The sequence below is a fragment of the Stenella coeruleoalba genome, assembly GCF_951394435.1.
Source record: "Stenella coeruleoalba genome assembly, chromosome: 8".
Lineage (NCBI taxonomy): Eukaryota > Metazoa > Chordata > Mammalia > Artiodactyla > Delphinidae > Stenella > Stenella coeruleoalba.
The window spans coordinates 69254584-69281226 of record NC_137154.1 but is presented as its reverse complement, the minus strand read 5'-3'; the positions used below and the strand labels follow the sequence as shown (position 1 = coordinate 69281226).

General features: G+C 39.0%; 1 protein-coding gene and 1 pseudogene across 14 annotated transcripts in view; both read right to left on the bottom strand.

Annotated features, from left to right (window-relative positions):
* The window catches only part of CEP295 (centrosomal protein 295), a 48321-nt gene extending 36048 nt beyond the window's left edge, over nt 1–12273 (bottom strand). For 10 of the 13 annotated variants that reach the window (XR_013829328.1, XM_079928554.1, XM_079928563.1 and 7 more), the window contains exons 1-6: nt 12144–12273; nt 8092–8231; nt 6793–6993; nt 5509–5633; nt 4708–4801; nt 2390–2485 (exon numbers count right to left, since the gene is read on the bottom strand). Coding sequence is in view for 11 of the 13 variants with exons in the window: in XM_079928554.1 (XP_079784680.1) it covers nt 2390–2485; nt 4708–4801; nt 5509–5633; nt 6793–6993; nt 8092–8208 (633 nt within the window). In the remaining 2 variants the exon portion in view is untranslated. Of the gene's footprint in view, nt 1–2389; nt 2486–4707; nt 4802–5508; nt 5634–6792; nt 6994–8091; nt 8232–10019; nt 10055–12143 lie in introns of those variants that run through there. The other 3 variants (XM_079928564.1, XM_079928556.1, XM_079928557.1) reach the window with 3 other exon arrangements.
* Nucleotides 12274–17091: 4818 nt separating this feature from the next.
* On the bottom strand, nt 17092–18312 carry LOC307190749 (BOS complex subunit TMEM147-like; annotated as a pseudogene). Its single transcript has one exon. The product of its transcript is annotated as a BOS complex subunit TMEM147-like (transcript).
* Nucleotides 18313–26643: the final 8331 nt, after the last annotated feature.

Genomic DNA, 26643 nt, shown 5'->3' with positions numbered 1-26643 from the left:
AGCTGGAGGAATCAGGCTCCCTGACTTCAGACTATACTATAAAGCTACCGTAATCAAGACAATATGGTACTGGCACAAAAACAGAGATATAGATCAGTGGAACAGGATACAAAGCCCAGAGATAAACTCATGCCAACTATGGTCAACTAATCTATGACAAAGGAGGCAAGGATATACAATGGAGAAAAGACAGTTTCTTCAGTAAGTTTTGCTGGGAAAACTGGACAACTACATGTAAAAGAATGAAATTAGAACACTCCCTAACACCATATACAAAAATAAGCTCAAAATGGATGAGAGACTTAAATGTAAGACTGGACACTATAAAACTCTTAGAGGAAAACATAGGAAGAACACTCTTTGACATAAATCACAGCAAGATCTTTTCTGATACACCTCCTAGAATAATGGAAATAAAAAGAAAAATAAAGAAATAGGCCCTAATGAAACTTAAAAGCTTTTGCACAGCAAAGGAAACTACAAAGAAGAAGAAAAAATAACCCTCAGAATGGAAAATATTTGCAAATGAATCAATGGACAAAGGATTAATCTCCAAAATATATAAACAGCTCATGCAGCTCAATATTAAAAAAACAAACAACCCAATCCAAAAATGTGCAGAAGACCTAAATAGACATTTTTCCAAAGACATACAGATGGCCAAGAAGCAGATGAAAAGCTGCTCAACATCATTAATTATTAGAGAAATACAAATCAAAACTACAATGAGGTATTACCTCACACCAGTCAGAATGGCCATCATCAGAAAATCTACAAACAACAAATGTTGGAGAGGGCGTGGAGAAAAGGGAACCCTCTTGCACTGTTGGTGGGAATGTAAATTGTTACAGCCACTATGGAGAACAGTATGGAGGTTCCTTAAAAAACTAAAAATAGAATTACCATATGACCCAGCAATCCCACTACTGGGCATATACCCTGAGAAAACCATAATTCAAAAAGACACATGCACCCCAATGTTCACTGCAGCACTATTTACAATAGCCAGATCATGGAAGCAAACTAAATGCCCATTGACAGACGAATGGATAAAGAAGATGTGGTACATATATACAATGGAATATTACTCAGCCATAAAAAGGAACGAAACTGGGTTATCTGTAGAGACGTGGATGGATCTAGAGACTGTCATACAGAGTGAAGTAAGTCAGAAAGAGAAAAACAAATATCGTATATTAACGCATATATGTGGAACCTAGAAAAATGGTACAGATGAACCGGTTTGCAGGGCAGAAATTGAGACACAGATGTAGAGAATAAACATATGGACACCACAGGGGTAAAGTGGCGGGCGGGTTGGGGTGGTGGGATGAACTGGGAGATTGACATACATACGCTAATACGTATAAAATGGATAACTAATAAGAACCTGCTATATAAAAACATAAATAAAATTCAAGAATTAAAAAAAAAAAGAAGTTAATTCTATGATAATACTCATCTCATGTCTTGACCGAATACTGACCTGCTATTACGGAATTTGTTGAATTCTAACCTCCACATGAATGCTACACTATGAAAGTTTACTTTTCTAGTAGACAGATATATCTAATACGAAAAAAGTGAAAACCCACTGTTACAAAGAAATAGCAATTATAATAAGGAGTGATAATCATTTGTCACTCTTAAGACTGACAATAACTTTTAAACCACAACATTTCATACAGACAAGGGTATGATAAAATGGCCATTTTCATATGTTGTTGATGCTATTTAAAAGGCAATTTAATGATCTGTATTAAATATCTGTTATCAAATGTTATAGTTTGGAACCTATAATTTCTCTCTAGGAATCTATTCTAAACATACAGTCAGAGCTGTAGACAAAATGTGCAAGATGATTATGTTTGCATTTATGAAGCAAAAAAAAACCACAATAGAATGGTTAAATAAATTCTATAATGAAATATTAAGTAGCTATTAAAAATCATGTTTTGAAAAGTGTGTATATATGTTTATACATGAACACTATAACAAATCCATTAATGTATTAACTGCATTACTTTTTGGTGATGGAATCATGGGTGTTTTTCCTAGTTTGCGCCTATGTGTATAGTTTCAAATTTTCACAGAGTATGTATTATTTTTATGTCAAAAAAAGTTTTATGGTAAAAAAACTATATTTTAAAATATAACTGTTTAAGTAGCCAACTCTCTTCTTTCATGTTAAATCAGCATTCATAATAAACATGACATCGTAAGTCAAAGCATATTTAAAAGTTTTTTTTTTATCACTATTACCCTAATATGGTTGGTAGAGCTTTTCAAATTTTGACATCTGAGAACAATAAACGTAGAACAAAGGTGTAACTCAATTCAATGAACAGAGAAATAATAAAGTGAGCGTCATGAAAAAACAGTTAATCACCTGTTTTGTGTCCCCCTCTCTATTAACAAAAGTATAAAGATGATGGTAGGTAGAACTATTGGTTTTCACATTAGAAGTTTTCTTTACTTCAATGTTCTGAAAAATGAAACAGAAAATAGACTGTTAGGTTAAAAGTATTAATTTTCATTTAAAGCAGGATCCAATGAAAAATTAATTTTGTATTTTAATCAGTTATTCATTTTTTTCATGAGATCATGCACTGTATTTCCATTAAGCTGGAATTTAGGTTTAAAAGCCAGATTATATTTCTTTTGTTTTTTAAAATAAAATTATTTTAGATTGCAGCAAGCAGGGGCTAGTCTTCATTGCAGTGCGCAGGTTTCTCATTGTGGTGGCTTCTCTTTTTGGGAGCATGGGCTCTAGGCATGTGGGCTTCAGTAGTTGTGGCACATGGGCTCAGTAGCTGTGGCTCGCGGGCTCTAGAGCGCAAGCTCAGTATTTGTGGTGCACGGGCTTAGTTGCTCCGTGGCATGTGGGATCTTCCCGGACCAGGGCTTGAACCTGTGTCTCCTGCATTGGCAGGTGGATGCTTAACCACTGTACCACCAGGGAAGCCCCAGATTATATTTCAACAGTACTGAATAGGTGATGCTATACAGTTTACTACATGATATTAGGAGGCACATAATGTCAAGGTGCTCTGCTATTATTGATTCTAAGTTTGATCGTTTGGTTATGGTGGTTCATAATCACTGATAAGAGAAAGTTCTCTCTTCTTTTGTCTAACAGAAGTAGGCCAATGAATAAATGTAGAAGGGTGATAGATACCTATTTGGTGCCAAAGTATCATTTCCCAGATTACTTGGCAATTGAAAAGAGAAAAATATACCTTTATAATGGAGATCTCTTGTAGTCACATAACCACATCAGACAAATACAGAATATAAGAAACTAGTCTCGTCTATTCAAAAAGTCTGAAATAAAATGTTGGCTAGGGTTGGGGGAGATAATTTTTCACATTGAGAGAGACCAAGAGACAAAGCAAGCAGAAGCAACAGGTAAACCTTGACTGGATCCTGGTACATTTTCTTAGTGTGATGTTGTGGTTGCATAAGAGAATGTCCTTATTCTAGCAGAGGCATGCTGAAGTATACAGGGTGAAATGTAATCTCTACAATCTATATTCAAATGTATATATTTATTCACTCAAATGTATACACAACCATTTGAAATCTACACACAATGCAAAGAGCTGTTCCTTTGTACTCTCCTTTTAACTTCTCTGTATTTTGAAAATTTTCGTAATAAAAAGTTGGGGGAAAAAAGCACAACCACACTTTTACATATAATGCATATTTGCCAAATCATTCACACAGACAATATTTTGCTTGCTTTAAAATTCTGACCTTGGCTTGTTAGGAACATTAGGAATTATGACAAAAGTAATCAAAAAAACATGGATAAAATACTGCCTGCCTTTTAACAAGGTACTGAGGGAGTGGCTAAAATTTGCCTTTCCACTTGGATCTTGTTGGATCAAATGTCACATGGCAGATGGCTCAACATAAAAGCAGGAAGGCTGACAAAACCAGAGGCTTAAGACAAGAACATCTGGTACTTAGGCTGATCATACATATATAAAATACACTTGTCTATACAACTAAATTAGATATCCCTGTATGTGTATTTTTTTTTTTACTTCTACTTAACTTTTTTGATAAAAATAACTATGTAATTTTGATAATCATCCAAACTAGCCATTTTAATAACCATAACAAGATAATCTGAACGAGAGGCAAGACCTTTCAAAATTAATTTCTGCTTAATAAGTTAAATGTTTTTTAAAAAAAATAAGCTCAAAATCAAACATTTTACTCCCATAAAGAAACAGGCCTCTCTTATCACTTTACATAATCTTGTGTAAATTTATTAATTTATCTGAACCTAATTTCTTTATCTATAAAATGGTAACTATTTACAATAGTCAAATCTTGAATGTAGGAAAGTCTTTAGGGCAAATAATCCTTTTCTTTCCCAATAAAATAAAAACATTACAGTTTTTCAAACAACAAAAGAAATTTTTGAGACAACTGGGGAAAACTGAACACAGACTGGGTATTGGATTATATTGAGAAAAATATTATATTAGTATTGTGCTTTTTAAAAAGTCCTTAAACATCAGAGATACATACTAAAGTATTCATAGGTAAAATGATATCTAGGATTATTTTTAAATATTCCAGATATGTGTTACCTGTACAGTTAAAAATTAATACAAATGGTATTTTGACCTACACTGAATTCTAATAGTAAAGAAGAATTATTATAACCTAGCTCGAATACTCAAAGTAATTCACCTCAAAAAGAGTTGGAGGAGGAGGTGGCAGACTTGTAATTTTGGCAGATCTCTCTTTTTCCGCAAGCAGTGCTTCTTTTCGAGCTTTTATATGCCTTAAAAAACACAAGATGTCATAAATTAATCTTTCAGATAATATTACAGTACAACTCTTAGGGTTAAGAATATAAAAGCCATTACAATCTCAAGAAATCCTCCAGTCTGATCCCACAGGCTCAATATGCTGTTTAATAAAGAGTCTATACACAATGAACAGGTAAAAAGATGTTTACCAAGTGAAAGAGGTATATCTAAAGATATAAAGCTCCACAATGGGGAGTGACCCAACAAACACCTAATGTTCTTTAGTTGAGAATAATTTAGAGTAAAAAAACTAGAAATTATCGATAAAGATGGGCCACTGTATAAAATGACTACTGCTGACTAGTAACATGCTCTTTCATTTTTACAACATGCAAAAATCTCATCAATGACTTGCAGAGTCAACAACCTCTTTTAATGTTCATAATTGCACTGATTTTTTTCTTTTTATATCGGAGGCAGACAGATTTTGGTTGACTTGCATTCTAAACTAGTAATACATTTCTCCAGAAACTTAGTAATTGCCACTACAGTCAGACTAGAAGAGAAAGCTCATTTGTTAGTATGTTCATCTAAGCAACCACTCCCCCACTGCATTATTTTAAACCAAGTTTAACAAACACAATGGATATACTGACTTTTAAAAAGTATCCAATGTACCCTTTACTTCCAGCCACATCAGTTTCAGTGGAGAATATGGTAAAAATCACTATTACTTTACCAGGTTTTTTGTTTCATTAACATTTCTTTTTGATTTTTCTGTACTTTCAGGGCCTCTTTATGCCTCATTTCTGCTTTTTTTTTTCTTTCTGCTGCCCGGTGTGCCAGAGCATTTAAATCAGGCTCCTAAAAACAAATATTACTTAAAATGTCATGTTAAACAGGATTAAAATGTCAAATATATGATAATATGGGTGGTACCCAGTAAGGGCAAAAATCATGACGGTGTATTCAAATGAAACACTGCACTAAAGCACAAAATTAATGATGGCATAAATAAAGCTACAAAAATCTGATGTCAGAACTTATGGCTATTACTAAAAAACACAAACTAAAACCAGGGACCAAGAATATTTTGATTGCCACATTCTTTAAAGAGTTCTCTTATTCCCTAAAAGTTTGGTAACAAAGACGTGCCTTCTTTGGAACCCAGCTTGTTTATTTTGTGTGACTACCTCTGGGACCACAATCTAGCATTTTCCAACCATAAAGCACAATAAACAACAAAATAAGGTCAGAGAGCAGTCTTAAATACTGAGTTAAGTTCTACTTTGCCTTTGTGAAAGTCATCAAAGAATTTTTACTGTCTGTGAATGAACTCAAGTGTATACACACTCCACTACCCGTTTTGGAGGTACGAGGAATAATGAATGATAATGAAAATGAAACCAGAAATCTGAATTCACTCCACTGAATCTGTCCAAAATCCTTGAAATGAGTAACAACTTCTAATTCTGAAGGTTATTATTTTATTTACACAGACAGTTAAGGACTGGAAGAGAATAATGTTTTTTTTTTTTAATTGAAGTATAGTTGATTTACAATGTTGTGTTAGTTTCAGGTATACAGTACAGTGATTCAGTTATATACATATATATATTCTTGTTCAGATTCTTTTCCTTTATAGGTTATTACAAAATACTGAGTATAGTTTCCTGTGCCATCCACTAGGTCATTGTTGGTTATCTATTTTATATATAGTACTGTGTATATATTAATCCCAACTTCCTAATTTATCCCCCCCACCTTCCCTCTTTGGTAACCATAAATTTGTTAGAGAATAATGTTAACTTAAACATCACTGGAAACAGATTATTCTTGACATGACTCTTACTAGGAAATGAACCTAGCAGAATTCTTAAATTATATTAAATTTACAAAAAAGTTCAGGCTGCCCACAGCAAATTCTATACATGAAAACATTTTTGTAAGTGTCTAACAACTGTAATCTGCTTTTAACAAGTATCACTACCACAGGAAGGTAGTCAAATAAGTGCTCACTTACATTTTCTTTGGCTTGTTGATGCCCCTCTCCCATATTTCTTAAACTTGCCAAATACAGTTTTTCCAAGTTCTTTATTTTCTGAGTTTGTGATTCCTCCCATTCTGTCCTTAGTTCTTCTGCCAAACGAGTGAGTTGCTGATTTCTCCTCTGTTTTATATCTTCTCTTATTTGTAAAGCAATATCTCTTTCTTGTTCTCGAACCTGAAGGATGAGTATTTAACACATTTTATGAAAAGAGGCTTCCTGCAACTTTTTTGAAAAGCTATTTGGAAACAGGAACTTAAATGAATTCTCTTTAGGTATTAGCTACATCAATTCTCCTGAATATTCATATTATATTAGATAAGGCCTATTTAAAGCAGAAAATCCAAGTGATGGAGGAAAAATTAAAATCTCAAGACTACTTCTAAAGTTCCATGATTAGCAATTATGTTCCCTCCCCAGAGATCTAATCGGACTGCCATTATCATTCTAATACCATACAAGAGGCTAAATTGGTAAGCATGATTCAATAAAATTTATAGCCCAGACAAGTACAGAAAGATCTAGATGAGAATTCCGTATCTGTAATACATCATCCCCAATTCTAGACAGAACGGCACCTAAAATGTTTCACAAAGACTTAACTACGTAACTCTAAAAAGACTCCTAGAGACGAAGAATAGACAACTTCTGAATAAATTTATTTCAGTAGCTAATTATCTTTGAAGAAGTAAATCTCCTTCAAAGTCATTCAAATATTCTTGCTCGAATCTTCATCAGTTACATATGATTTTTAAAATGAACTGTTTTCAGCAATGGGGTTGGGATGTTGGCCTATGTTTTTGTATTGATTCATAGGTTTTTTTGTTTGGGTTTTTTTTGTTTTTTGGGTTTTTTTTTTTGCCTTTATGTCAGATGATGTATTCTGCAAATTTATTGGGGGAAGATCTTGGGAAATAAGTATTGCATATATATGTTATATATATATATATATATATATACACACACACACACACACATACATATATATAAAGAAGAAAAGAAAAATGTTGCTAAATATTTAATAATCTCAAAAAATGAACTATTTCCTAATAATTACTGAGTCAGTCCTTATCCTCAAACTCTTCTTCAATTTATTTACTGTTTCATCATACTTTTCAAATGTTCCAAAACTTGTTAATACGCAAGAACCAGGGCTCTTGTACAGCCAGAAAAGACTGTTAAATGCGACATTTTATTTAAAACACTCTAATGTAAAAAATACTGATAATTTGGGGAAGACAAAGAATTTGACACTATGTTCCAAATAAATCTTACCTGTAGCAATCTTAGTTTTCGTCTTCTTTCATAATCTTCCTTTAAAATGAAGGCTTCCTCATTAGGACTCAATCTCAGCTTGCCGGCGGCATTCACCACCTTTCTCTTCATTTTCATGTAGTACTTTAAATATGAAGGTTCTGATTTTTAAAAAATATATATCTATTAAAGTAGGGCAGCAAAGATTAGAATAATTTTTAAAATTCATATTAATATTTTTTATCATTTAAAGGGCTGTGTACTTGCAAATAAAATAGTTTGGGTAAACTAAGTCCAACTTATTTACAAATAGCAATTTGTTTGTTGGCTGCATCAGGTCTTAGTTGCAGCACATGGGATATTTCGTTGCAGTGTGAGGGCTCTTTGTTGTGCCGTGCGGGCTTATCTCTAGTTGTGGTGCACAGGCTCCAGAGAGTGAGGGCTCAGCAGGTGTCGTGCAAGGGCTCTGTAGTTGTGGCGCGCAGGCTCAGTAACTGCAGCACGTGGGCTTGTTGCACTGCAGCATGTGGGATCTTAGTTTCCCGACCAGGGATCGAACCTGGGCCCCCCTGCAATGGAAGTGCAGAGTCCTAACCACTGGACCACCAGGGAATTCCCTTTCCGAAGCTTAAGCACCACTTCTCCTTGAAGCTGCCCTCCAGTGATTCTTGTTCCACCCACCTACCACTCATTCCTGACTTGCCCACCTGTAATGAATATTACCTTCACATTCATATGGGGACTAACCTTATGCTATCTTGGTATCACCTTCCTCTCGTTTTTCATCAATTACAGCTTGCCCTTTCTAGTTAGATTCCTAACAATTAAAGGACCGAGGCTCTAGTTTTTTTTTAGTTTTAGTATTCAAATTAAAATAATAACAATGAATAACAACTACCAGGCATTATTTCACACGCTGTGGATAGATACTGCTTTCACTCAGGTGTAAAAACAGCAGCCAGAAGAAGCTGGGGTTATCTAATAGCAACTAATACTTTCTCAATGAATTCTCCACCAAAATGTAAGCTCAATGAGGGCAGGAATGATCTTATTCATGGTTTTATGTGCATAGCCTAAAAACAGTGCCTTGCATGTAAGCAGGTCCTTCAGTGTGTTGACTGAATGAATGAATGACTCATTCAATGAGTTAATTCATGTAAAGTGCTACATACATATATGTGGTCACTGTTACAATCTGATGCCAAAAAGGGAGTAATCTTTTCCAGTGCATCCCACTCAGCTGATACTCACAAGGCTTTGGTAATGTACGCACAAAACTTTGGAAAAGTGCCAATTGTTCTCTTTATTTTAGACAAGAAGAAACAAAGGCCTCTTAAGTTAAAGGACTTGACCCAAGTGACAATATCTACTGGCAGAACCAAGGGAAGATCCCGTTTTCTTACTCCATATGGCTCCTAACTTTCTGAAATGCTAAAATATATAGAGTGAGGAAAATTCTGTTTAAGCCAGTATATTCTGCGAGTGGGGACTGAAAAACAGGTAAGAACTAAACAAAGAAGAAAAAATTGAGCAAGATTAAATTGTTTTCACAATGCATCTTTATTCATTTGTCTGAAGGTCTCTGAAAAATCACTCATATTCAAACTATTAAAACTAATTTCTGATAAGTCCCACATAGTACCAAAGGAGAAAAAAGCAAAAAAGAGACATATTATAAAATTCCATTTACATGAAATTCAAAAACAAGGAAGACCAATCCATGATGAAAGAGGTTAAAATAGGGGTCAGTCATCTTTCTGAGACTACTGAGAAGGAGGGGGCACAAAGGAGCCTGCTGGAGTACTAGAAATATTCCATATTTTAATCCGTATGATGATTTTACACAAGTGTAACAGGTGTATACATATGTAAGGATTCCTCAAACAGTACACTTAGGTTTGTGTATTTAATTCTAAGTTAAACCTCAACAAAAAAGAAAAAAACTTAACTTTTCAGTGTTTTGAGTATCCATCCATTTCATTTCCTAGAGGATTACAGGAAAACATAATACACTTGTTATTTTTACCTCCTAACATGTGATAGAATAACTGTTTTCTTTTGTATATCATTTTCTTAATTTTTGAACTTATTTGGAAATAATCTGACTTAGAATTCCCAGCTTCTCTAAATGTCAACCGTAGTACAATGACCAAAACCAGGAAATTAACACTAGCACAATACTTTTAACTAATCTACAGACAGTATTCAAATTTCATCAATTATCCCACTGAGGTCCATTTTCTGGACCAGGACCCAAGCCAAGGGAAACATATCCTTTGACTGTTGTGTTACTCTAGGTCCTGCAAGATGCCAAGATAGGATGAAACCCACAAAGATTTTATTAGGGGAAATTCTGTGTGAGGGAAAATGGGGAGGGAGCTGGTAAAAGATGGGAGCATTTCAGACTTCCATGGAAGTCAGACACTGAGTGAAGGAGGAAGGGAAAGTTGGATAGATGCCTCTTAGACTGCCACGCAGTCTAAGGAAGGTTCAGCAAGACTTCTGGGGAGTCCTTAAGCCAGAATCCCTTTTGTCTTAGGAACGGGCCTGCCTTCACATCCACACCAGGCTCAGTCATTAACTAGGAGCAGTCCATAGAAGGCATCCATGCAAACAGACTTCAGAACACTGGGGCTGAGGGTCTACGAATTATTACGTTCTAATGGCTGCCAAGGTTGTTTTGCCTCCTTCAACTCCTCTAATCTGAGACCTTCCTCAGTCTGTTTTTTTTTTTCCCCTCAAGATCTTGACATTTTTAAAAGATGCCAGTTATTTTGCACACTGTCCCTCAATGTGGATGTGTTTAATCCCTTCTTGTGTTTGGACTAAGGTTATGCATTTTTGCCAAGACCACTGCAGAAGTCACTAGGCACCCTTCTCAGTGCATCACACCAGGAGGTAAGTGATGTTAACATGATGCAAATTTTGATCACTTGATTAAGGAGGTGTCTAACAGGTTTATCCACTGTAGATACTACTTTTCCTTTTTAAGTATTTGGTGGAGATAGTTGAGGCTATATAAATATCATGTTCCTCACCATACTTCTATCAACTGAGTTCAGTATCCATTGATGACTGCCTGAAACAATTACTAAGGCATTTGTCAAAAGGTATTCTCTATTTCCATTATTCCTTCTACACTTACCAACTGGAATCCTACTCTAAGAAAGAGTTTCCCCCATTCCCTCACTTTAGTATTTATTCATATCAATATGGATTTTCAAATTGTATGTATTCTAACTGACAAATAATAAAGGTGATGCTACTTATCTTGCAAGACTTTGTCCTGAGGATTAAATGGCAGCTGGCACATCGTAATCACATATACCAAACTTAGAAGATCTGGGTTCAAGGCCCAACACTACCACTTTAAAGAAGAAAGACCCTTAAGTCACTTTGGTCTCGTTTCCTTAAACTATATAAGGGGAATCACAATATCGTGTCCAACAGGTTGTTCTAATGATTATGTGACTTAACGAATATAAACTGCCAAATATTTTCTAAATATTAAAGATTCAAAATTCCCCACTGTTGTAAAAGCTCGGGTTTGTGGCAGGACTTAATATCTAAGAAATTAAAGGTGAGAGACACCGAGAAAGAGTAGGCTCTCCGCATGAAACAATTCCAGGCAGTGCTCTTAAACGGCTACCAGGATTGAGGCCACTCCGCAGGTGACCGGGGGGCAGGGTGGGCAGGACGCAGCCAGAAGCATTCACAGTAGCGACCGCGAAGGGCCTCCCGGCCGCCCTGACTTGGAAGCTCAGGGACCCCGCGAGACCCGATCCCGGGAGGACGCGCAAAGCCACCCGCGCCAAAGGCCCCGGAGTGACCTCTCGCACGAAGCAGGCGGGTCTGGGTCGGGACGCGCGTGCCCGCTGCGCCGGCGCTCCTCCCGGCCGCCTGCCCGACCCCAGCCCGACCCCAGCCGGGGCCCGCGGCCCGCCGAGGCCGGAGAACCGCGGGCCGTCCTGCGTGCGCAGCACCCCCTTCATCCAAAGCACACTCCCGGTTCCCGGCCTCGGGGAGTCGTGCACGCCCGCGGCCGCAGGGGAGCCGGCGCGGCCGTCACTCACCCGGGAAACGGGACCCCGGACTCAGGAACCGCGGCACAGACAGAGAAGATCTCGGCGGCCGCCTCACACCAGCCTCCCAACAGCCGTTTGTGCGCCTGCGTGGCGGCCATCGCCGAGCTCCCGTCACTTCCGTCATTCAAACCGCCCGCCAATGGCGCGGCGGAACCGCGGGAACCCGCCTCGTCCCGCCTCCTCCGGGGGCCGCCGGGACGGCCGCGCCGGAAAGCCCGCTCCCTGCGCACGCGCACGCGCAGGCCCTCCATCAGCCCGGTAATTTCTCACACCGGGGGCGGCTCACGGGTTTTACCTCACCTCTCACAACGTGCTCATTTTGCAGATCGCGAACAGAGGTCCGGAAAGGGGAACACGTTTACCCAGAGCCATGAGGGTGACGTTAGTCTTTAGTGCCATCATGAAGATTCCTTGGGATATGCATCCTTTTGTGTACTGGCTGTGCAATTCATGTGGTACTATTACGGTGCAGTTATTTATTTTTTTAAATTTTATTGAACTATGGTTGATTTACAATGTGTTAATTTCTTCTGTACAGCAAAGTGACTCAGTTATTCACATATATTCTTTGTCGTATTGTTTTTCGTTATGCTTTGTCACAGGATGTTGAATATAGTTCCCTGTGCTATACAGTAGGACCTGTTGTTTATCCATCCTATATATAATAGTTTGTCTCTGCTAATCCCAGATTTCCATTCATTCCCTCCCCTACCCTGCCCCCCCCAACCACTAGTCTGTTCTCTATGTCTGTGAGTCTGTTTTTGTTTAGTAGATACGTTGATTTTGCAGTTATTTTCTGATAGCTTTCAACTCGTGCAACAGTGAACCGTATCATGATACTCTGTGCCTCCAGAGGTCTGCCACACCTAGAACATGTCAAGGATTTATCTGCTGTAAATAACGGAGAGTCAGAAAGGGGCATGAGCACGGGTTCATATTTATTGAGCACCTATTCTGTGCCAAGTACAGTGTGCTAGGTGCAGGGGAGACAAGGGTGAATGGATTATGACCCCATCCTAGATTTTGTAGTCTAGAGGGTGAAACATGCCAGGAATCAAAGAATTGGAAAATGGGGAGTGGGGGAGAGGGAAGTTGCTGATATGATCAGATCTGGCTTCATTGTGGAGAAGAAGTCAGAGGAAGTTAAGACTGAAGCCAAGGCAGGGAAGCCAGTTAGGATTCTGCTGCAGGAAGTGAAAGATGATCACAATAAGAATGGATAAGTGGATAGATTTAAGAGACAAATAGGAGGTCAGACATCGGGAGTTGATGGTTATCTGGTTATGGAAGGCAAAAAAGAGGGAGAAATCAATGGTGATGCCCAAGTTCCATATTTAGCAACTGAGTGGATGGGGATAACATTCTCCTAGAACACACAGGAAGACGATCAGGTTTGGGAAGGGAAAATGAGTTAAGTTTTGAACATTTTAAATTTGAGCCGTTTCTGGGATATCTTGAAAAAAGAATGAATTCCAGAAATATTTAGGTGGCAAAATAAGCAGTATTTGACAAACAATTGCTTGTGAGTTTAAAGGAAAAGGGAGAGTGAAATTAACTTCACGGTCATTGGCTTGAGGAGCACTATTATGGTGCCACCAGTAACCAAGGGAGGAGTCAGAAGTGGGAGTCAGTTTAGTGGTCAAGGTGATGAGCTCAGCTCTGGACATGTTGGGCTTCATGTGCCTGTGGAATGACATGCAGCAAGAAGAGGAATACAATGGTAGACAGCCCACAAAACTGGGCTAGCGTATAGACTCAGGTTTCATTTCCATATGAGTTATAACCAAAGCTATAAAAGTGGATGAGATCATTTAGGGAGAATTTGCAGAATGAGAAGAGCACAATGAACTAAGGACCAAACTCTGAGGAACACCAAGACTTAAAGGAATTGGAGAAAGGAACTGTCAAGTACACAAAGAAGAAATAGTGTGGGGACTTCCGTTGTGGCACAGTGGATAAGACTCTGCTCTCCCAATGCAGGGGGCCCAGGTTCGATCCCTGGTCAGGGAACTAGATCCCACAAGCATGTTGCAACTAAGAGTTCGTATGCCACAACTAAGGACTCCATGTGCTGCAACTAAGGAGCCTCCCTGCCACAACTAAGACCCAGTGCAACCAAATAAATAAAATTTTTAAAATATCAAGAAAGAAGAGAAACCATTATGTTAAAAAAAAGAGGAAGAAGATGAAGAAGAAATAGTGTGATCCAACTTGGTTTTACAGACAAGGAAGCTGAGTTACAGAGAAATTCAGTGACCTGGCCAAGAGCACATATAAGGGAAGGGTACAACCAAGACTAGAGTTCATGTATTTATCCCAAATACTGGGGTTCTTCCTCCCTGCTTCCCTATCCGTTTCCTGTCACATTTATCTTAATGAATAGCTGTATTTATTCTAAACATACCTCTTCAACATCCTCAACACAGATTCATAGATACTCTCCCACACCCAACAAAAGTTGTGCCCATTATTTCATGTCTTGGGCTAGTTTTAGTGCCCACCATGTTTTCCAGGAGCACCCTGCACATTCCCCATCATGGCACTTATCAATTCTTATTGAAATGACCTGTTTATTAGGCACTCTGTTGATTAGACTCTGAATTCTTCAAGAACCAGGAGTGCATTTTGTTCAGTTGCCTGCCACATAGAGCTTCTCAAATGTTGGTTAAATGAATGAATAAATGAATGAATTATGTGCATCACTTCCTCTACCTCCATCCTGGGCAGAAATCTTACAATTGAAGGTTTTGAATTACGACTTGTTATGGTTTTAATAGGAGGCAAGAAAGCCCAGTGGGCCTAGAGTCAGAGTGTTTGGTTTAGCATCATAACTCTGAGACTTTCCAGCTGTAGGACACTAAGCCAATGAGCCTTAGTTTCTAGTTTGATTCTCTACTGTTGCCAACCAAGCCAACCCAGAATGTCCAGAATGGCTCACTCATTATGACTAGCAGTTGATCCTGATTGTCATTTGAAAGCTTAGCTGCAACTGTTGACTGAAGTGCCTTCATGAGCCCCTTCCATGTGGATTGGACTTCTTACTAGCTGAGTTTCAAGAGGGTGTCCAAAGAATAAGTATTTCCAGGGCAAGAAAGTGAAAACTGCGAGTCCTTTTAAAGGCAAGGCTGAGAAATAGTTATAGTAAGTTTTGCCACAGTGTACTGATTAAATTTCATAGGGCCAGCCCAAATTCAAGTGAAGGGGAAACGAAAGCCATCTCTCAATGAAGTGACAAAAAAATCTGCGGCCATCTTTAATTCACCACCGTTTCCTTAGTAATACTTGACCAGCCCTCTTCACAGGCTGGTTGTGAGACTCAAAGGCATGAATCAAAGAGAGCACTTATAGGGTTTCCCTGGTGGCGCAGTGGTTGAGAGCACCCCTGCGGATGAAGGGGACACGGGTTCGTGCCCCGGTCCGGGAAGATCCCTACATGCCGCGGAGCGGCTGGGCCTGTGAGCCACGGCGGCAGAGCCTGCGCGTCCGGAGCCTGTGCTCCACAACGGGAGAAGCCACAACAGTGAGAGGCCCGCGTACAGCAAAAAAGAAAAAAAAAAAAAGAACACTTACAAACTCCAAAACCATGTTAGATACATTAGCAGCTATTTTATATATAGGAAACTTCCTCTCCTGTTCTCATACAGACCCAGCCCTCCAGGCCACAGGGGTAGGCATGTGACCCAGACTGGGCAAATCACAGTTCTCTATCTCCCTTGCCATTGAGATTGACCCAAGGATAGGAACATAATCTAAATTGGGTCAATCAGAGTCTTTCACAGGAATTTTCTTACTGGAGTCAGCAGGATGAATATTTAACTCTCTGAGCTCATGTTATGTTATGAAGCTGGAGATTCCCCAGCAAGATTTCCCACCATGTGGTCACCCACAAGCTGGTCTGAAAGAATAAGTTTGACACTCAGCCAGGAACACAGAGAGAGAATCCTGACAGTTGTCAAGTGCCTGGATCCAGCCATCCCTGATGTGAGCTCTTTCTAAAGCTTACTGGTAGGAGCCATTAAGTTCTCCCTGACCTTTTACTTAAGCTGCTTTGAATGGGAGTTTCTCTTATTTTTGAAAATTGAAAGAGGCTGTAGGTTTACATTTAAATTCTCACAGGCAAACGACATCTGGGCATCTTGGGAAATAGCATAGAATCATAGTTAAGATATTGGACCTACAGTCCAACTGCCTGGGCTTAAATTTCTGGCTTAGCAACTCTGTGACCTTGAGTTAGTTCCTCAACCTCCTGAGAAGTCAGTTTTCTCATCTTTAAAAGGGATGTAGTAAAAGTACTCAAAAGGTTGTGAGGTTTAAAACTCCTAAGACAATGCTTAGCACAAAGCATGCCATAAATGTTCTTTTGTGGCTTTTATTTTAATACATTCATCTCAGACTGCAGGAGGCAAAACCAAAACCAAACCAAACCAAACAAAAAAACCTTTGAAATGTGTTTATTAGTGTTTGGGGTTTAATTTTTTTCCTATATATATACATATATATATTTATTACAGTCGCATTATCCAACTTAGGTTGTTTCCAATCTTTGCTGTTGTAAGTAATGTTGGAATGAACATGGGTGCAGATATCTTTTCACATTCCTGTTTTTGTATCCTAGGTTATTACAAGATATTGAATATAGTCAGGGTTTAATTTTTAATTAGGTCCTTTTGTATTTTGTTGGCTTAGGGATAGGTATATAGGTTTAGCTTCTAGTGTTGTTACCCCACTAGGAATGAACATTAATAAGCAATGATCAAGAGGAAGAGTTTCCCCTAGGCAGTAACAACATTAGTGTGACTGGTCGCTATGCAGTGCTGCCCCTTAAAAAGCAATGGAAGCCGTTCAGGATTGGAGCAGTTTAAGATGTTTCTCTGATGGTAACAGTTTCACTGTTTTCTTTTTTTTCCAAATACTGTTTACTTCACTGAAACCTGGAGACAGGGAAAAGGTATGTGAAAGTCTGGGCCACCAAGCCTAGGATTGCACGTTGACAACAGCGACATACAGGGCCAGGGTGCTGAGGGCCAGCAGCTCCATCACCACCGCTCGGTCCAGAAGTGCCATCCAGCTGTCCAGGGAACACAGATGGATGAAGGTCTCCATGACGAAGGCCTTGTAGACGCTAAGGAAGGAACATCAGTAGGAGGACTGCTGGCCGGAAAGTGTGGTACAGGTCGTAGCGTGTTATCATCCACACCTGGGCAGATGCGACGATGTAATGGACCAGACTGATGTTGGAGTCAATTCTCATCTGGATGTATTTCCAGTCAAACTCAATGCCCCGAGCTCCAACCCAGAGAGGGATGCAGCGGGACATAATGAGCTCGACGGTGGTGGCCCAACCCAGGGCAGCAACCATGATCTTGTATTCCCCCTTGCCGGCATTCCGGGACATGACAAGGTTTAGGCCCATCAAGTCTGCCACATCCACGCTGGCCTTCATGAACTCCCCAATGAAGTCATAGACGCCGCCTTCCCAGGTGGGAAAGAAAGTGGCCAGGAACAGCATCTTGCACAGCTGCACGAAGAGGTAGGTGACCCCGGCCTGGACGCACTTCCAGAAGGCGTTGTACTCGGACAGGCCGCTGCACTTGTAGGTGATGAAGTAGGGGAGGTAGGCCACGGCAAAGCAGTTACCGAAGTGGAACAGCGTCATGGCGCCGGCCGCCCGGCTCGCCGGAGCGCGCCTCTCTGCCTCGGCGTCCTGGCGCCCGAGCCCAGGCCTGGCGCCCACCGGCCAGTTCCACTGTTTTCTGAGTTCCTTTCATCTTTATCCACATTCAATATGGGAGATTGGCATTAAAGTTGGGGTGGGGGGCCCTCAATAATTCTCATGTATAAAGTCCAGAAGAAAGGGAATCACTGCAAGGAGAGAAGTAATCAAACTTCCATCTGACCATCTGCCAACTAGCCTTTCTCTCTCTCTGGCATAAACACCACAAGAGCTTAACAAGTGATAATATCTCAGAATAATTTACAGCCAGTAACAGAAGTGAGATTAAGAGTGCTCAGCAGGAGATGAAAGATGGGCTGGGAAAGGCTTTTAAAATCTATAAATATTTTTTAAAAAATGTGTGTGGGTAGATCCGGAGGTGGGAGGAATTGGACCATTTATTTAAGGAGAGTGAGAATTGAGAGGAAAGAATAGGGAAATTAATTTTGTTTCATCTTTTAAATCTTTTTCAGCTAATATGATTTTTATTAATATTACTAATATTTATTAAGCCATGAGGGTGTAAACCATGAGTTACATACTTAAAAAAAAGACAGGGAAGTCTGAATGAAAAGCGGGAAAAAAGGAAATTGTTTACAACCCAGACATGTACACAGCAGTTGAGGAGGATTAGGTGGGCTGGGGAAGAGCTTTGCAGCTGGAGTCAGAAGATGTAGGTTTGGACATCTGCTTGACCAACAGTTAACCTCTCTGAGGCTCCATCTTTATCTATAAAATGGGGATGAAAATACCCAACATTTATTGGGCACTCCATGTGCCAGCGACGCTAATACCTTTCCTATCTTATAGAACAGTTGTAAAGACTACATTTTAAAAAGTTAAGTTATAAAAACCAACTAGGAAAGGTTGTAAATATCCTACATAAAAACATATACATAACTATAAAAGATCATACTACAATTTGACCACCTGTGCAGACTCCGGGCAGGCAATGTCCACTTTGCAGTTTGTTTGTTACTGCCATTTGACCTGCTTTAACTGATCCAGCCTTTATACAACAAGAATCAGCATTATTTGGTCATAGTGCTCTTCATCCAAAATGATTTCCATTTCCCAATGAATATAACAATAATCTACACCCTTGCCACACAAAGTGTGATCCAAGGACCAGAAGCATTGGCATCACCTGGGAGCTTGTCAGAAATGCAGCCTCTCAGGCTCCATCCCAGGTATGCTGAGGCAGAATCTGCATTTTTACTAGATTTGCAGGCAGTTTATACACACATTAAAGTTTGAGAAACACTGCTTGACACAAAGCCCCATGTGGGGCAAATTTAGGACAGAGTAATTTATTGCCAAATAGGAATAGAAAAGGGGAAATAAATGAATCATAATATGAATAAGTAACAGAGGCAGACCAGGACACTATCTAAAATAGGGGAAGAGAGCCAAAGAAGAAAAAAGGAACAAAAATGATTACAAAAACAACCCAAAAGCAATTAAGAATATGGCAATACATAGATATCTATCAATAATTACTTTAAATATAAGTGGACCAAATGCTACAATCAAAAGATGTAGACTGGCTGAATGGATACAAAACCAGACCCAAATATATGCTGCCTGCAAGAGACTCACTTCAGATCTAAAGACACACACAGGCTAAAAGTGAGGGAATGGGAAAAATATACTACCCCCTAGATCAGGGGTTCCCAACCCCTGGGCCATGGACTGGTACTGGTCCATGGCCTGTTAGGAACTGGGCTGCACAGCAGGAGGTGAGTGGTGGGCGAGTGAGGGAAGTTACATCTGCCGCTCCCCATTGCTCACATTACCACCTAAACCAGACCCCACCCCGTCCGTGGAAATATTGTCTTCCACGAAACTGGTCCCTGGTGCCAAAAAGGTTGGGGACAACTGCCCTACATTTTACTAATACAGACCATGGCCACTTCGTTGCATAGGTTTATGGTGTGGTTGAAAGAGTATACTGGATTTGGAGTTCTTATTCCAGCTCTGCCACTTACGAATTTAGAATATCAGTCACTCTGAGACTCAATTGCCTTACCTATAAAATGGGGATTATAATATCTATAATTTACATGAAGCATTGAGCACAGAACTGAGAAACCATTGTTCCTTTCATCTCCCTTGATGGAGCATGTCCAGGAGGGTAATAATAGGATGGGTTGGTGTTATCTTTATGATGGATTAGCTCTCACCCAGAAACTTGGGAATGTATCTACATAGTGGGCATCTTAATAAGATGGTAATTGGGAATTCCCTGGTAGTCCAATGGTTAGGACTTGGCGCTTTCACTGCTGTGGCCTGAGTTCAATCCCTGGTCAGGGAACTAAGATCCTGCAAGTTGCATGGCGTGCTTCCCCCCAAAGACGGTAATTATCCACTTATAAGCATTTTGGCTATGTTGTATTCATTCATTCATTGACTATTCATTGAGCAACTACTAAGTGCCAACCAAGTACTTTGACTGAGGATACAGTGATGAACCAGATATTGAGGATATAACAAATGCACAGGACAGATATGATCCTACCCTTGAAAAGGCAGTGCAGACATGTGAACAGCCTCTCACAATACCTCATATTAAGTGCAACAGCCTGCACGTTCCTTGCTGGCTTTTATTCCCAGCTAGTGCCCTGTTTGAGTCTAAAGTGTGGTTGCCACATAAGTGGTGAGCTAGTGAGGTGGCCATCAGAAGTCTGTGGGCTTCCTGAGGGCTTAAATTAGCAGAAAGAAGGAAGAAATGACTATTGAGGAGACGATTGATGTGTCTGCTACCCCAGAGATCCAACACATATGGTAAACCCGTTACACTTTCCAGAAAGGAGGAACCCCAGCTATAAATCTTTGGCACCAGGAAGAAGACAGGTGGGGATCTAAGATATTCTAGCAATTTTAAAGGGAACAGAGTATTGATAATATAATGCATATGGTGTCACTGTGTGTAGATGGAGTAAAATATTTATTTAAATGCTTGTAATGTGTTGAAACAGGCATATTGAGGAGAATTCTGCACTTCTATAATACAGCCAAGCACAGCTGAGAGAATTAATTTATGCTTATTGCAATCTCTGTATGGTTAGACTTGTATTTTTCCTCAGCATTCCAGAAAGTGATGACATGGGACAATCTTTCAGCCAGACAGACCTTTATAAGCATTCCTGCCCTGCCTAAAACTTACAGTGGTTCTCTTTACATAATACATCAACCCTAATGTCTCTCTCTTTTTTTAATTTAATTTAATTTATTTTTTTATACAGCAGGTTCTTATTTGTTATCCATTTTATATATATTAGTGTATATATGTGAATCCCAATCTCCCAATTTATCCCACCACCACCCTGGCTCCCCCGCTGCTTTCACCCCTTGGTGTCCATACGTTTGTTCTCTACATCTGTGTCTCAATTTCTGACCTGCAAACCGGTTCATCTGTACCATTTTTCTAGGTTCCACATATATGCTTTAATATACGATATTTGTTTTTCTCTTTCTGACTTACTTCACTCTGTATGACAGTCTCTACGTCCATCCACGTCTCTACAAATGACCCAGTTTCGTTCCTCTTTGTGGCTGAGTAATATTCCATTGTATATATGTACCACATCTTCTTTATCCATTCGTCTGTCAATGGGCATTTAGTTTGCTTCCATGACCTGGCTCTTGTAAATAGTGCTGTAATGAACAGTGGGGTGCATGTATCTTTTTGAATTATGGTTTTCTCAGGGTATATATGCAGTAGTGGGATTGCTGGGTCATATGGTAATTCTATTTTTAGTTTTTTACGGAACCTCCATACTGTTCTCCATAGTGACTGTATCAATTTACATTCCCACCAACAGTGCAACAGGGTTCCCCTTTCTCCACACCCTCTCCAGCATTTGTTGTTTGTAGATTTTCTGATGATGTCCATTCTAACTGGTGTGAGGTGATACCTTATTGTAGTTTTGATTTTCATTTCTCTAATAATTAGTGATGTTGAGCAGCTTTTCATGAGCTTCTTGGTCATCTGAATGTCTTCTTTGGAGAAATGTCTATTTAGGCCTTATGCCCATTTTTGGATTGGGTTGTTTGTTTTTTTTAAATTGAGCTGCATGTGCTGTTTATATATTTTGGAGATTAATCCTTTGTCCGTTGATTCACTTGCAAATATTATCTCCCATTCTGAGGGTTATTTTTTCGTCTTGTTTGTAGTTTCCTTTGCTGTGCAAAAGCTTTTATGTTTCATTAGGGCCCATTTCTTTATTTTTGTTTTTATTTCCATTATTCTAGGAGGTGTATCAGAAAAGATCTTGCTGTGATTTATGTCAAAGAGTGTTCTTCCTATGTTTTCCTCTAAGAGTTTTATAGTGTCCAGTCTTACATTTAGGTCTCTCATCCATTTTGAGCTTATTTTTGTATATGGTGTTAGGGAGTGTTCTAATTTCATTCTTTTACATGTAGTTGTCCAGTTTTCCCAGCAAAACTTACTGAAGAGACTGTCTTTTCTCCATTGTATATCCTTGCCTCCTTTGTCATAGATTAGTTGACCATAGTTGGCATGAGTTTATCTCTGGGCTTTGTATCCTGTTCCACTGATCTATATCTCTGTTTTTGTGCCAGTACCATATTGTCTTGATTACGGTAGCTTTATAGTATAGTCTGAAGTCAGGGAGCCTGATTCCTCCAGCTCTGTTTTTTTCCCTCAAGACTGCTTTGGCTATTCGGGGTCTTTTGTGTCTCCATACAAATTTTAAGATTTTTTGTTCTAGTTCTGTAAAAAATGTCATTGGTAATATGATAGGGATTGCATTGAATCTGTAGATTGCTTTGGTTAGTACCGTCATTTTCACAATACTGATTCTTCCAATCCAAGAACATGGTATGTCTCTCCATCTGTTTATATCATCTGTAATTTATTTCATCAGTGTCTTATAGTTTTCTGCATACAGGTCTTTTGTCTCCTTAGGTAGGTTTATTCCTAGGTATTTTATTCTTTTGTTGCAATGGTAAATGGGAGTGTTTCCTTAATTTCTCTTTCAGATTTTTCATCATTAGTGTATATGAATGCAGAGATCTCTGTGCATTATTTTGTATCCTGCAACTTTACCAAATCCATTGATTAACTCTAGTAGTTTTCTGGTAGCATCTTTAGGATTTTCTATGTATAGTATCATGTCATCTGCAAACAGTGACAGTTTTACTTCTTCTTTTCCCATCTGTATTCCCTTTATTTCTTTTTCTTCTCTGATTGCCATGGATAGGACTTCCAAAGCTATGTTGAGTAACAGTGGCGAGAGTGGACATCCGTGTCTTGTTCCTAATCTTAGAGGAAATGCTTTCAGTTTTTCACCATTGAGAGTGATGTTTGCCGTGCGTTTGTCATATATGGCCTTTGTTATGTTTAGGTAGGTTCCCTCTATGCCCACTTTCTGGAGAGTCTTTATCATAGATGGGTGTTGAATTTTGTCAAAAGCTTTTTCTGCATCTATTGAGATGATCATATGGTTTTTATTCTTCAATTTGTTAATATGGTGTATCACATTGATTGATGTATATTGAAGAATCCTTGCATCCCAGGGATAAATCCCTCTTGATCATGGTGTATGATCCCTTTAATGTGTTGTTGGATTTTGTTTGCTAGTATTTTGTTCAGGGTTTTTGCATCTATATTCATGAGTGATATTGGTCTGTAATTTTCTTTTCTTGTAGTATCTTTATCTGGTTTTGGTATCAGGGTGATGGTGGCCTCATAGAATGAGTTTGGGAGTATCCCTTCCTCTGAAAGTTTTTGGAAGAGTTTGAGAAAGATGGGTGTTAGCTCTTCTCTAAATGTTTGATAGAATTCACCTGTGAAGCCATCTGGTCCTGGACTTTTGTTTATTGGAAGATTTTTAATCACAATTTCAATTTAATTCCTTGTGATTGGTCTGTTCATATTTTCTGTTTCTTCCTGGTTCAGTCTTGGAAGGTTATATTTTTCTAAGAATTTGTCCATTTCTTCCTTGTTGTCCATTTTATTGGCATAGAGTTGCTTGTAGTCGTCTCTTAGTATGCTTTGTATTTCTGTGGTGTCTTTTTTAACTTGTCCTTTTTCATTTCTAATTTTATTGATTTGAGTCCTCTCCCTCTTTTTCTTGATGAGTCTGGCTAATGGTTTATCAATTTTGTTTATCCTCTCCAAGAACCAGGTTTTAGTTTTATTGATCTTTGCTATTGTTTTCTTTGTTTCTATTTCATTTATTTCTGCTCTGATCTTTATGATTTCTTTCTTTCTACTAACTTTGGGTTTTGTTTGTTCTTCATTCTCTAGTTCCTTTAGGTGTGAGGTTAGATTGTTTATTTGAGATTTTTCTTGTTTCTTGAGGTAGGCTTGTATTGCTATAAACTTCCCTCTTAGAACTGCTTTTGCTGCATCCCCACATTTTGGATCATCATGTTTTCATTGTTGTCTGTTTCTAGGTATTTTTTGATTTTCTCTTTGATTTCTTCAGTGATCTCTTGCTTATTTAGTAACACAGTGTTTAGCTCCATGTGTTTGTGTTTTTTATGTTTTTTTTCCCCTGTAATTGATTTTTAATCTCATAGCATTGTGGTCAGAAAAGATGCTTGATATGATTTCAATTTTCTTAAATTACTGAGGCTTGATTTGTGACCCAAGGTATCATCTATCCTGGAGAATGTTCCATGTGCACTTGAGAAGTAAGTGTAATCTGCTGTTTTTGGATGGAATGTCCTATAAATATCAATTAAATCTGTCTGGTCTATTGTGTCATTTAAAGCTTGTGTTTCCTTATTAATTTTCTGTTGGATGATTTGTCCATTGGTGTAAGTGAGATGTTAAAGTCCCCCACTATTATTGTGTTACTGTCTATTTCCTCTTTTATAGCTGTTAGCAGTTGCCTTATGTATTGAGGTGCTCCTATGTTGGATGCTTATATATTTATAATTGCTATATGTTCTTCTTGGATTGATCCCTTGATCATTATGTAGTGTCCTTCCTTGTCTCTTGTAACATTCTTTATTTTAAAGTCTATTTTATGTGATATGAGTATTGCTACTCCAGCTTTCTTTTGATTTCCATTTGCATGGAATATCTTTTTCCATCCCCTCACTTTCAGTCTGCACGTGTACCTAACTCTGAAGTGGGTCTCTTATAGACAGCATATATATGGTCTTGTTTTTGTATCCATTCAGCGAGCCTGTATCTTTTGGTTGTAGCATTTGTATCCATTCATACAGCATATATATGGTCTTGTTTTTGTATCCATTCAGTGAGCCTGTATCTTTTGGTTGTAGCATTTGATCCATTCATGTTTAAGGTAATTATCGATATGTATATTCCTATTACCATTTTCTTAATTATTTTGTGTTTGTTTTTGTAGGTCCTTTTCTTCTCTTGTGTTTCCCACTTAGAGAAGTTTCTTTAGCATTTATTGTAGAGCTGGTTTGATGGTGCTGAATTCTCTTAGCTTTGCTTGTCTGTAAAGCTTTTGATTTCTCCATCAAATCTGATTAAGATCCTTGCCGGGTAGAGTAATCTTGGTTGTAGGTCCTTCCCTTTCATCACTTTAAATATATCATGCCACTGCCTTCTGGCTTGCAGAGTGTCTTCTGAGAAATCAGCTGTTAACCTTACGGGAGTTCCCTTGTATATTATTTGTCATTTTTCACTTGTTGCTTTCAATAATTTTTATTTGTCTTTAATTTTTGTCAGTTTGATTACTATGTGTCTCGGCATGTTTTTCCTTGTGTTTATCCTGCCTGGGACTCTCTGTGCTTCCTGGACTTGGGTGGCTATTTCCTGTCCCATGTTAGGGAAGTTTTTAACTATAATCTCTTCAAATATTTTCTCTGGTCCTTTCTCTCTCTCCTTCCGCTCTGGGACCCCTATCATGCGAATGTTGTTGCATTTAATGTTGTCCCAGAGGTCTCTTAGGTGGTCTTCATTTCCTTTCATTCTTTTATCTTTATTCTGTGCCACAGCAGTGAATTGCACCATTCTGTCTTCCAGGTCACTTATCCGTTCTTCAACTTCAATTATTCTGCTATTGATTCCTTCTAGTGTATTTTTCATTTCAGTTATTGTATTGTTCATCTCTGTTTGTTTGTCCTTTAATTCTGCTAGGTCTTTGTTAAAAATTTCTTGCATCTTCTCGATCTTCGCCTCCATTCTTTTTCCGAGGTCCTGGATCATCTTCACTATCATTATTCTGAATTCTTTTTCTGGAAGGTTGCCTATCTCCAGTTCATTTAGTTGTTTTTCTGGGGTTTTATCTTGTTCCTTCATCTGGTACATAGCCCTGCCTTTTCATCATGTTTATCTTTCAGTGAATGTGGTTTTTGTTCCACAGGCTGCAGGACTGTAGTTCTTCTTGCTTCTGCTGTCTGCCCTCTGGTGGATGAGGCTATCTAAGAGGCTTGTACAAGCTTCCTGATGGGAGGGACTGGTGGTGGGTAGAGCTGAGTGTTGCTCTGGTGGGCAGAGCTCAGTAAAGCTTTAATCAGCTTGGTTGCTGATGGGTGGGTCTGGGTTCCCTCCCTGTTCATTGTTTGGCCTGAGGCAACTCAACACTGGAGCCACCTGGGCTCTTTGGTAGGGCTAATGGCGGACTCTGGGAGGGCTCATGTCAAGGAGCACTTCGCAGAACTTCTGCTACGAGTGTCCTTGACCTCACGGTGAGACACAGCCACCCTCTGCCTCTGTAGGAGACCCTCCAACACTAGCAGGTAAGTCTGGTTCAGTCTCCTATGGGGTCACTGCTCCTTCCTCTGGGTCCCGATGTGCACACTACTTTGTGTGTGCCCTCCAAG